Source organism: Nannospalax galili, unplaced genomic scaffold (genome assembly GCF_000622305.1).
Source record: "Nannospalax galili isolate Female #2095 unplaced genomic scaffold, S.galili_v1.0 scaffold208, whole genome shotgun sequence".
In the NCBI taxonomy this organism is placed as follows: Eukaryota; Metazoa; Chordata; class Mammalia; order Rodentia; family Spalacidae; genus Nannospalax; species Nannospalax galili.
In genome coordinates this window covers 719,865-732,123 of record NW_008357998.1, presented here as the reverse complement: position 1 = coordinate 732,123, position 12,259 = coordinate 719,865, and the positions used below count along the sequence as shown (strand labels likewise).

General features: G+C 40.6%; 1 protein-coding gene across 1 annotated transcript in view; it reads left to right on the top strand.

Moving 5' to 3' along the window:
- The window catches only part of Ptpro (protein tyrosine phosphatase receptor type O), a 243,911-nt gene that overhangs the window by 212,642 nt on the left and 19,010 nt on the right, over nt 1-12,259 (top strand). The window contains exons 19-21 of the mRNA XM_008856033.2: nt 355-436; nt 9,418-9,508; nt 12,098-12,174. Of these exons, the coding sequence (XP_008854255.1) occupies nt 355-436; nt 9,418-9,508; nt 12,098-12,174 (250 nt within the window). The remainder of the gene's footprint in view (nt 1-354; nt 437-9,417; nt 9,509-12,097; nt 12,175-12,259) is intronic.

Here is a 12,259-nt window from a genome sequence, read left to right as displayed (position 1 = left end):
AAACAGTTGACCCTCCTAAAACAAAGACCTCTAGATAGACTGACTAGATTCACCAGATGGACAAGTAGTGGTGAATGGCTGGGGTTGCCGACAACACAGCAGACAGTAGCAGGGATATCAGAGTATAAGGGCTCTAGTCAGGGGAGGGAGGCTATGGGAGGGTGCTATCTGGGAAGTGGGTATAAAAATAAATAAATAAAATAAATAAAATTAAAATTAAAAAATGTAATAATCATGAGTGCTAACCTTAAAGAAGTAAGGTTTTGACAAGAAAATATACAAGTGGAGTGTTAAACAATATATGATGTCTATCAGCATGATTTTAAAGCCTGCCTTTCTCTCTGTTTCACAAAGCCCAGTTCAACTGGATGACTTTGATTCCTACATCAAGGATATGGCCAAAGACTCTGACTATAAATTCTCTCTTCAATTTGAGGTGAGTGGAGTGAGGCAATTTTTCCCATGAGTGAAGTGCGGGAGTCATCAGGCTCACACTGGGGTCATTTCCCTGCTCACTGGGTGGAGCCTGGGGTATAGTTGCTACTAAGGCAAGGCAGTTTGTTGACCTCAGGCCTGCCTTAACTACCCGATCAGAGCAGGGGACCTCCACTCTTAGCTGGAAGGCCAGAGCCAAGAGGGCACACACACAGGGAACAAGACAGCAGGTACAAGTCAAAGATGAGCAAACAGGAATAGAAGAAGCCATCTTTAAAGTCAGGAAAGTCAAGAAGAGGGAAGATAAAAAGCAAACAGGCCTGGCATTAAGCTTTGCCTTCAGGTAAGTTCGTGTGTTCTTCAGGTAAAGTGAACCACAGTAAGTATGGAGGATGGACTAACCAGACTCCCTTTGTCTCCTGGGCATGTAACTACCAAATACAAAGCCCTCTAATATCACCTGTCTTGATAAATCCTGAATAGAACCTGTCTAGTTCTCCATCGCCTCCAGGTGCATAGAAATGATAGGTGTTACCCACAATATTATATCTCAAATAACAGAAATTCAATTTGAATTGGAGGAATACAGTAAGAATAGCATCTCGGAAAGCGTATCAATGGAAGGAAGATTTTTTTTGAAACAATAATAAGTCAAAACTTTGAAAAAATGAATACTTGAATGATTTTAATGATGAAGAAAGAAGCAATGATGTAACTCCATCTCCAACCTGTGTAAAAGCACATTTTCTTAATTCCTTGGAGATTAGATGCTGTTATTTGTTACATTTCTGTGGCTGTGATAAAATGCCCTGACCAAAAGCACATGAGGCAAGAAAGGGTTTGTTTTAGCTTACCTTTCCAGAGGGATGTAGTCCCTCATGTCTGGAAGGCAAGACAGCAGGGACATGAGACTGACCTGGCAACCAGGAAGCAGGGAGACCACATTACATCTCCACATAGGATGCAGAGCAAGAGAACAGGAAGTGGGGCACACTGTAAATCTCTAAGCCCACCCCAGCGATGTTCTTCCTACAGCAAAGTTCTGCCTCCTAAAGGGTCCATAACCCTCCCAAACAGCACCAACAACTGGGGACCAAGTGTTCAAATACATGTGCCTATGGGGGACGTTTCTCATCCAAACCAACACAGATGTTGTTGGTGGCACACCTAAGGATCACGACTTCTGCTGGGAGCTCGTAGTTTATGCCATCGAGCCAGAGTATTACTGTTTCTTCACTGCATCGTTATTTAAAAATTCAATGTCTTTTTCTAGTAAAAATAGTTCCTTAATTATGAGTGACAGAAATATAATTCAAGCTAAATTAAACCAAAGGAAAAGAGGGATTTATTGAAAGGATATTAAAGTGTCTCATATGGTCAGAGGAAGGGTTGGGTAGCTAAACTTTAGGTGGATGGGAAGCAACTGGTCTCAGGAGCGGCAGGAAGCTAGGGCCACCCTGATGGAATTCCTTCATCTCTCACTTCTGCTCTCTCCTCTGTCTTGTCTTGGTTTTCTCATACTGCAAAGCAAGTTCTTTTTCATGGTGGAAATACAGCTATCAACCTCCTCTCGGCATCACATTATTTTGTTTTCACAGTTCTGAAAGAGAGTTATTGACTTGTTCGTTTGTGATTTAAAAATTGACAGGGGGATTTTCACTACCCAATCTGGGTCATGGTGCCTATTCTACCAAAGAGGGCGGGGTCACATAAGCTCTTCATGAGCAAGCTACGGTGGTTAAATTAGCTAAAGCAAAAGAGAGCCATGTTCCTGGACAAGTAAAGGGGGCTGGTAGAGACGAACACTAAGCAATTTGCATACGAGCTTTAAATACCACAAAGATACAGAAAACAGAATGGTAAATTTTACATGTTAAATGTTCAATTAATCATGTGCTCAACTTTTCTATACTCAATGTATAAATGATCACATTTAAGTTTATTTCACAAGATTAATATTGATATTTATAGGATTTCTATTTGGCCACTAATCAATACCAGGGGAAGGGGACACACTTTTTCAAAAACACCAATTTCTTCACCTATAAAACAGATAGGTTGAACTAATTAGTTCTCAACTGAGAAAGACCCAGTCAGTACCCAAGAGGGAGTTTGGTAATCTGTGGGAGTTATTTTGATTGTCATAGTACCTGGGATAGAGAACACCAACTAGGATGTAACAGGAAAAGTCAAGGATATTAAATGTCCCTCAAGGAATACTACAGTAAGGAATTTTCCTAGGCCAATAGTGGTCCAGTGAAAAATATTGGACTTCTTGTAGAGCCAGGGTACAACCATCTATGTGTACTGGGGTTCTCCAGAAGCCCCAATGAGATGTGTGTATAGAACCAGCAGGACGTGGAGAAAAAAAAACAATTCCTTTTGCGGAACTGGCTTAGGGAAAATAGGAAGTCTGATGTCTTCAGGGAAGGCTGACTGACTAGAGAACCACAAAACAGTTGAAGTTGCAGTCCTGAGCCTGAAACAGAAGGGGGGCAGAATTACCCCCCTCCCCAGGGGAAGCGGCCTGCTCCCGTCATGCAGTCAGTTGACCGGATAAGGTTCACTCCGTGTGCTAATGATAATCTACTTTACAGAGTCTTCTGATTAAACACATTTGTCACCACATTTCAGCATCTTCAATGCAACCTCTGCTGTGTATTCAAGCAATTGTGCTCTATAACCTAGACAAACAACTCTGTAACCTAGCCAAACAACTCTATAGCCTAGCCAAGTTGACACATAATTGTAGCCATCATTCCATGATTTGAAGACATGTTTAAGACTTTTATTGTTATGAAGGTTTTTCTTACATCTTTATTCTTAGGACATTATTAGTCATATGGGTAGTAGCCTTGGTACCATCCTTACACTGTGCACGTGTTGAGTGGGAAGAATGCATTTATGCTTTTATATGCTTTTATGTCTTTTATATCACATGCTTAGGCTGCATGTTTTGGACTAACTTTCACTCACCCACAGGCCCACTGCTTATACTTGCCTTGTCCTTGACAGTCTCCAGGCATTGCCAAGTTTCCAACCTTCACCACCCGCCGCATCCTCAGACTGAGTGTCACGGTTTCTCTATTCACAGAGAAACATTGAGTTCCCATGCCAGATTTCTGGATGTATGCCTGACCTTTCACATAACAGTTCTCAGATTTCCCAGAATAGCTTGATAGTTACTGAAACTTAAGGGAGAAAACTGCTTCTGGCAGTAATAGGAACCCAACAAGGTATTGAGATGACTGAATCAGCTGGGTCTAGCTAAATGCAGTAGCCGAATAGGTATTTATTCTGTTCATTTGAACACTTATCCTACTGACATTCATTTTGATGCTGACATTGAAAAATCAAATCGGTATTGAGAAATTGCATCATTTATAAGCATTATGCAAATTGAAATTAATGTCTAGATTTACATATATTACCAATACAGCTATAAGTCATACATAAGGCTATATGAGTTACTAATTTGTATTCACTGAGTAAATTCCTTTTTCACTCTATCTGATTTGCGAACTATAGGAAAGATTGATTATTCTTCTGACAAAAATATACATCTTTCCTTAGGGAGGTCAGGGACCCAGGGATTAAGAAGACAGCCTCATTACTGATGTTTCCTGTGACAGAGCATTGAAAGAACCAGACTTCAGAGGCTGAAGTAGAAGCATTCATGAGACAGTCCACACATTCCTTGTTCTCTCATTAGTCTTTGGCCTTTGTGATTCAAAGGTCCTCACCATCTTTATTCAGAAACATGGATAGAAAAATCAAAATAAAACTACACAACTCACCATACTTCACACAAGAAATGATCATTATTTCTGATAACAACTTCATTTGTAGCCAGGTTTGCTTATATTTCAACCCAGTTCCTTTAGAAGTACCCACAGTCATTACTGAAGTAATCACCTCCAGTCTCTCCAGCAGTTTTTATAGAAGAGGTCTTTGCTCCAGACTTTTTTCTATCCTCTCATTCCTTCCCTCCACTGTGTTTAGCCTCTGTTCCTAGGAGCCTATCCTAGCACTGTGGCCTTCGTCTGAATTCTACGTTCAGGGCCCTGAAAGTTATTGTAGACTTCCCTATGGCATTTCTTTTTCATTGACCTTCCATTACTCACCCATGGGATTCCCATCAGTACTTTCTTTAAGGAACCTGTGATAGGTTGAATCATGTTCCACCTTCCAGATCTGATGAAGCCCAAACTTCTCCATACTGCAGAATGCAATGTCATTTTGAAATAGGATTGTGACAGGTAAAGCTAAGCAGTCATATTGAATTAGAACAAGTCCTTAATCCATGATGACAAGTAGAGATGAGAACAGAGGATTCCACATGATGGCAATAGCAGGGATTGGAGTACACAGGTGTAGATGAAAGCATGCCCTACCAGAAGCTAAGGAAAGCAGAGAACTCCCACACATGTGTCTCACAGGGGCATGGCCCTGCTGATAACTAGATTTCAGATTTCTTGCCTCTAGAGCCATGAAATAATAAATTTATTTAATGTTGCACCAACAAGTTTATGGCACTTTGTCCCAGAAGCCCCAGAAGACTCACACAGTGCCCACAAGACAGCTTGCTCTAAGTCTTTACTTCTCCTTTTCTGTTCATCTGAACACAACCAGGGGCTACAATTCCATTGCATCCTTTATTCACTACGGATGGGATCCCTGCTCTTTCCCCTCGCTTGTTCTGCCCCTGTGGACAGAACCGAGCTCATCTGCTTCTGAAGTCCAATTTGTTCCAAAGAAACACCCAGTACTGCCATCTGCTGGCACTATTACAAATTCTACGACTAGAACGCACCTGGTGCTCTTACCAGATGATGGCAGGCTGATTGACTGTGGTCTTCCCAAATTCTTACGTTGTAGCCCTGTCCTTAATGTGATAGTAATTGAGGATGAGGCCGTTTGCAGGTAATTAGGGTTAGACATGGTCCAGGAGGTGGGTCTTAGTCGTAGGATGAGTGCCTTTATGTTAAGAGCTTCTAGTGAGCTTTCCCTCCTCTCTCATTATTCATGTAGAGAAGACCTGGGAGTGTGCAATGAGCTGGCTGTGTACAAGCTAGAGAGACTCACAATGAAATAGTTTTTGTTGACACCTTGATTTGGGGTTTTGCCACCTCCATGACTATGAGAAATAATAAAATTCTTTGGCTAAAACCACCACTCTGTGGTATTTAGTTACAGTCCTCCACCCCCACCCCCCAGTTCGTGCTCTCTTTTGGGGGACTTGGATGCTTTGGCAGTAATCAACCCAATGTAGACTGCCACTGGAGTTGGTGACGGCATTAGATACCAGGACTTCGAAAGCAAATCTTTATGATGTTGTTGGCTTAAAAAACAACAGAATTGTATTCTCGCAGTTGTCAGAATCAGGAGCTGAAATCGGGGTGTCATCAGAACCACACTCCCCCTGAAGGCTCTGGTCTAGAATCCTTTACCTTGCTCAGTTTCTAGTGACTCTGAGCATTCTTTAACTAATAACCGGACCACTCCAGTCTCTGACTTTGTCCTTACCTGCCTTCTCCTCCCCAGGATAACCACGTGTTGTAATCGTTAGTGACTTATGTCTGCAAGAACCTTTCTTACTAAATAAGATCACAGTCACAGATTCTGGGGATTATAATATGGAAACAGCATTTTGGTGAACACTATTCAACCCACTAGCAATGACTACAAGAAATAAAACCAATATATGATTGATTATGTTAGAAGCAAAACCAGCAAAAGCAAATCCAAAAAATTAATTTATGTGATTTCATCCCGTCACCCCTATACATTTTCTTAATGAAGATTTAAGCCTCTGGTGTTTCCATATGGCTGGGAAGAAAATATCTGCAAAGCTACTGAACTGGAAATGTATTTGATTTTCCACTGAGTGACAAGCTAAATTACAAAGCGTGCAAAGCACATTGTGTGTGCATGCGGCCCCTGCTCCACTGCAGTTCAACTTGAGCAATTTACATTTACAATGTTCAGCCAATTAAATGGCTCTTATCAACTTAGGGCATTTACAGCAGGGGAGGCAGAGCATGATTACAGGTCGCTCCCTGAGTCGGCTTCCATGTGACCAACTCAGCCTAGGTCTGTTTCCAAGGTTTCTTTTGTATCTGAGGCCTTTCCGGTGGCTTTTTAGTCTGTTTCCAAATTGGGGAAACAAGAATAGGAGAGCTGTGGGTTTATGTGTACAAATGGCAAAGAAGGGAGAAATATAGAGTCAGGAAAAGCGAAAACAAGCATATAATCGTGAAGTGTTCCACAATCATTACCAATAGAGCAACATTCCTGTTTGTTGAGTTTAGTTATTCTATTTGGTAGTCACTGTAAACCAGAAAAGTATTGAGAAATTGTTAGCAGATAATTAACCTGAAATTGGAGAGATTTGAACCAGTTTGCAAGAATCTACAGTTTATAAGACGTACAGAAAACCAGAAAAATAACTGAGGTCTTTTGACAAACCATAAAGACTTTCTAAAGAAGGTTCATTTCTAAAATATTTTTGCAGTTATTTCAATAAGCTTATGATTACCCAAAGTAACTAACCTTGAAAAATGTTGATTTGGGTTTTTTTCTAAAAATAAATAAATTTTGTTTATTGTAAGAGCAATACAGTGAGCTCTGTTGGAAACTCTTTCAATGGGAAACTTGTAATAGTGGACAGTTTTCTGCTTAAAGACATGGGATGCATAGGTTTTTGTCTAAAGTGGAAAAAAAATGGAAATTTTGCCTTGAGAATCTGACTTGCCAGATTGTCTTAAAGAATGACTTCCACTTACTTAAAAAGCTTAAGATTCTGTAATCTTGAGAAGCCCAAAATGACGAGAAATCAGAGAGAAAGAGAAGCCTGGCCATCGAGGCTATTACATCCATGTTGACTTTGGATACACAAGCCAAAGTTGGTGAGGACTGGGTAGCTGCTAGTCAGCACCTTCCCTTTGAAAAAGGCAGAAAACCCAGAGCTTGATTTCTGACCATGTGTTTTGCCAACAGCATGTGAACTGGGATGCAAAGAATGAAAAGATAGCCCTCTGCAGTCTCTCAGAATATCATAAAATGTCTCTTCCTTTAAATCTTTAAAGACTCCAAAATTCTTACTTCACGGTAATCCTCCAGTTTATGGTTCCTTAAAGCAACAACAGAGAGGCAAATCAAAGTGTAAAACCTGTGTGAACCTTCCGGGCTAGGAACATTTACCAGTGGATAAAGTACTTACCACACAAGCATGCCAGAGTGCAGATCCCAGCGTCGGCATAAAAGCCATCCAGGTTTGATGGCCTGCCTGTAATTCTAGCACTCAGTACGTGGAGACAGGAGCCCCAGGACAAGCTGGCTAACTAGACCAGCCAAAGGTTGAGAGACCTTGCCTCAGTAAATGAAGGAGAGCAATTGAGGAACACAGCCAATGGCAACCTCTGGCCAAGTGTACGTGCATGAACCCACACACATATATGCCCACACACATGCTAACACACATACATGCAAACCATACACCCACACATATGCAAAAGATATTAAACCCTCTAAATGTAAGCAAATGTATTGCAAGGGGTTTCTCCCACCGTCTCAATATCCTTGTAGAAAGTTACACAGGATGTAAGTAAAGACATGTAAAGATGGTTAAAAGTACTGTTTACTAATAGTTCCTTAAAATTTGCATCAGGAGGGCTGGAGAGATGGCTCTGCAGTTAAGAGCACTTAGTGCTCTTCTGGAGAACCTAAGTTTGGTTCCCAGCACTCCCATTAGGCAGCTCACAACTGCTTGTAACTGAAGTGCCATGGGATCTAACGCCCTCTTCTGGCCTCTATGGGCACTGCACTCATGTGGTATTCACTCATACAGATACATACATGCAAAATAAATCATATATATATATATATGTAACTAGATCTACTGCTTTGGCTACACTCTGTGCAAAAACTGAAACTGCCATTTAAATAGGCCATAATGTGAACAATGCTCCCAAGACATCTAGTTGGTTTGAAACTATACAAATGCCTCATTTTCTGTAAGACACAGGGATAAACAGCTAAAATCTCCTTTTCCAGTCATAGAACCTTTTTTGAATTGTACTAGTTATCTGTTTACATGGAAACTATCTTACCACCACCTCTTCTGGTAGGACATACAGACTACCAATAGGTCAGTATGGATGTGTGGATGTTCTTGCTTCCACTGAAGGGCTTGGCTCAACACTCCTTATTCATCTTTAATTTTCAGGTTTCATCTCTAGCTATTTAGTGGCTGTTAATCCTCTACATTGTAATGTGATTTTGCTTCCTGCCCATTTCTCCTCACTCTCATTTTTACTCTTCCTTCAAGGCTCATTGATTACAAGGAAAAATATATCTGCATTTCCTCATAGAACAAGAAAGGTTTATGAGAACGACTTACATTTCAGTTACTCTTCATCCACAAACCTGAAAAGTGTTTTTATTTTCAAGCCTTATGCAGCCTGTCTCCCATATAGATCTTGCTTCTCCAAATGATTTGTAAGAGGTTCAAGGGTAGATACATCATACTGGACAGCTCTTCACTGCAATCACACTAAGAAACAACCTCAAAGTCAGAGTGCCTGCAATGTTCATTTTTCTCTCAGAGGTGTGAGGGTCACCTGGGGCAGTCCCACTTCAGGCCACATGTGGGTCAGGATCAGGTTGTTGCCTGTACTGAAACTAGAAGCTTTCCTAGGCATATACTTTTCCTAGCAGATAGAAGAAGACAAGAGGAAAAGCCACACTAAGCCAAGACATACTGAGATTGATTTGGCACAAGTGCCACCAAAGTTCATTGGCCAAAGCAGGCTGACAGCGACCAAGTGGAGAAGTATATTCTTCTCTTAAAAAGAGCTGCCCCAGTGTCATGCAGCCAGGGGCGTGTTGTAATTCTTCCAGGCATAGAATCCAGGGTGAACAGTTAAGTCCATCCAATTCATACTGTATAGGAATCTCAAAGCTATTCTCTCTTGTTTACAGGAGTTGAAATTGATTGGACTGGATATCCCACACTTTGCTGCTGATCTTCCATTGAACCGATGTAAAAACCGCTACACAAACATCCTGCCATGTAAGATGGTCAACAGTTCTGAGCTCAGTCATAACTTCTAAAGGTCAAAGCGCTGCTGTTGCACCTTAATGAGTTTTTCCATTTTCCAGCCAAATCCAGGTGTGGTCTGTGTCTCAAGGCTGTCTCTGCCATTACCTGGACCTAACTAGTGCACTGATCTTATTGGATGGAGGAAGATTCCATTATGTTGCTTTCAAATAAATTGCATCTGGCCAGAAGAGAATAGTTATTTGACCCTTTGGGGACCAAAGGAGCTTAGCCAAATTTGAAATCAAATAGTTTGTGCTCTAGTGAAATTCTTTCTGTCAATGCATTGACAGTGGAAGGGACCAATGTAGAGACAGTGGATCATATTAAAATGCCTTCCTCTTCTAACTTTTAGCAAGTTATGCTGTTGCTTAGCATTCTGCAATAAAAATAAACATTTAAAGAGGCATAAACCAGGGCACGACAATTAGACTGCATTGTAGAGTAGATGGAACTTTTGAACCTGCAACCTTCTAAGTGGGCAGCAAAAGAATGAGAAAGTGAGAAGAAAAGCAAAAAAGTTCTAGAAAGGCAACTCTATTATTCATATGGTTTTTGTTCTTTAATAAGATTTGATGAAAATCTCTAAATTAAATTCAGTTAAGTTAGGAGTCAACTAAATATCATCATGTGAAAGCCAATGCATACATTTGGATAGTTTAGAAACATCATTTTTAAATTTTTTTATTGCGCTTTTAAAATTTTATACAATATTTCGCACTCACATCCAGACCCCCTCCCATGCCTCCCCCTATCCTCGCACTGAACCCTATGCCCTCTGCCGTACATGCAGTGTCCTATTCATTCAGGCAGAAACACCATTTTCTAAAACGTTATTTTATTGGGAAAATTTCTAAGCATAGATGATATCAATCCTATATTTATACCAAGAAATTGATTATTGGTATTTACACACACACACACACACACACACACACACACACACACACACCACACTTTCACTCATGGGTCAAGGAAATTATCTTGAAAATGTTCAATACATGAGCCTACACCGTGATAACGCTGTATATGTTAAAGGCTGTTAGTAAGGGGCTGGAGAGATGCCTTAGGGGTTAAGAGCACTGACTGCTCTTGCAGAGGGCCCGGGTTCAGTTCCCAGCACCCACATGGTGACTAACAACCTTCTGTCACTCCATTTCCAGTAGATCTGACATGCATTTCTGGGCTCCGTGGGCACTGTAGGTACATGGTACACTTACATATATGCAAGCAAAACACTCATACACATAAAATTTAAGCAAAACTGTAGGTATGAACAAAAGCAACATTCATTAGTAGGTTTATAATCTTAACTGATTTTTGTCGGGAAGATAAATATTAGTGATCAAATCCTCTCATATAAGAAGTTAGCCTTAAAAGGAAGGAAGGAGGTTAACAGGAAGGAAGAAGGAAAAAGGAGAGTGAGGGGGGTAATGTAATTAAAATATATGGTATACTTGAAATTTTCTTTATGAAACTCAACACCATGTATAGTGACTACAAACCAGAAAAAGAAAAGTCTTTTTAAAAAGTAAGCAATGTAACTCAGAAGAAGCTAAAGAAAAAGAATAAGGCTTACAAATAACCAAGATAGAAAGCCAAAATCAAAGAGGTCTACGGTGAGAATGTAATATGTGAAACAGACAAGAATAGTAGTTGGGAGATGGGGAGCTATATGCTGAGGGTGACAGAACTTTAGTTTGGTAGAGATGAACAAGTCTAGGGTCTTGACACACTACAAAGTCTGTAGTTGATAATATTGTATGGCACAAAATTTTCTAATAGAGCAGGTTTTATATACTTTTACCTCAAAAGAGTAACTATGTGAGATGGTAGCTATGCTAACTTGCTTGACTCCAGTAGTCATTTCTACACACACACACACACACACACACACACACACACACACACACACATACACACACACATACTTTGTATATCTTAAACACTGAGTTCCAAGTCTAGCACCAAAACAATTCAACCAGTAAGTATAATAATAATGGGGCGTGGGGGAGGTGTTGAGGCAAGCCCTCACTATGTAGCCCTGGCTCTCCTGGAGAGAGCTATGTAGACCAGGCTGGCCTCAATCTCACAGAGACTCGCCTGCCTCTATGTTCCAAGTGCTGGGATTAAAGGCATGTGCTACCACACCTGGCTAGAATAATAATTTTTAAAAGGCCTATGCATCTTCTTTTCTCTAGGTAACTTAGTGAGTTTTCTGGGTGTCACTAGGTAAGATAGGGATCATATGTTTAAGCTACATGCCATATATCTCCGTGCTATCACCCAGATATTTTAGTTCCTGTCAGTATGCTGCACAGCCTCTGAAATGCCTGCAGATGATTGCTTCAAGGCCAGAAGTGCTGGGTTGAAAAAGTGACTGGAGGATGATCAAGTGATCATTTAAACAGGAAAGTAAGACTGAGGACTCAAGTAGCGGACTGCAGTAGATTACCTGCTCTATTGCTGCCTGATTTGACTTGATATGGTATGAAGAGGGTCAAGGTCATTTTTCCAACCATCCTGATTTTTTAATATGTCTTTTCATCTTATTCTCTTCAGATGACTTCAGCAGAGTGAGACTACTCTCTATGAATGAAGAAGAAGGAGCAGACTACATTAATGCCAACTATATTCCTGTGAGTAGAAACAAATCAGGCATCCGAATGCTCAAAACTCCAGTCACTGGAAGATCATTGAAGCTGTGTGGATGTGTGAAATAAT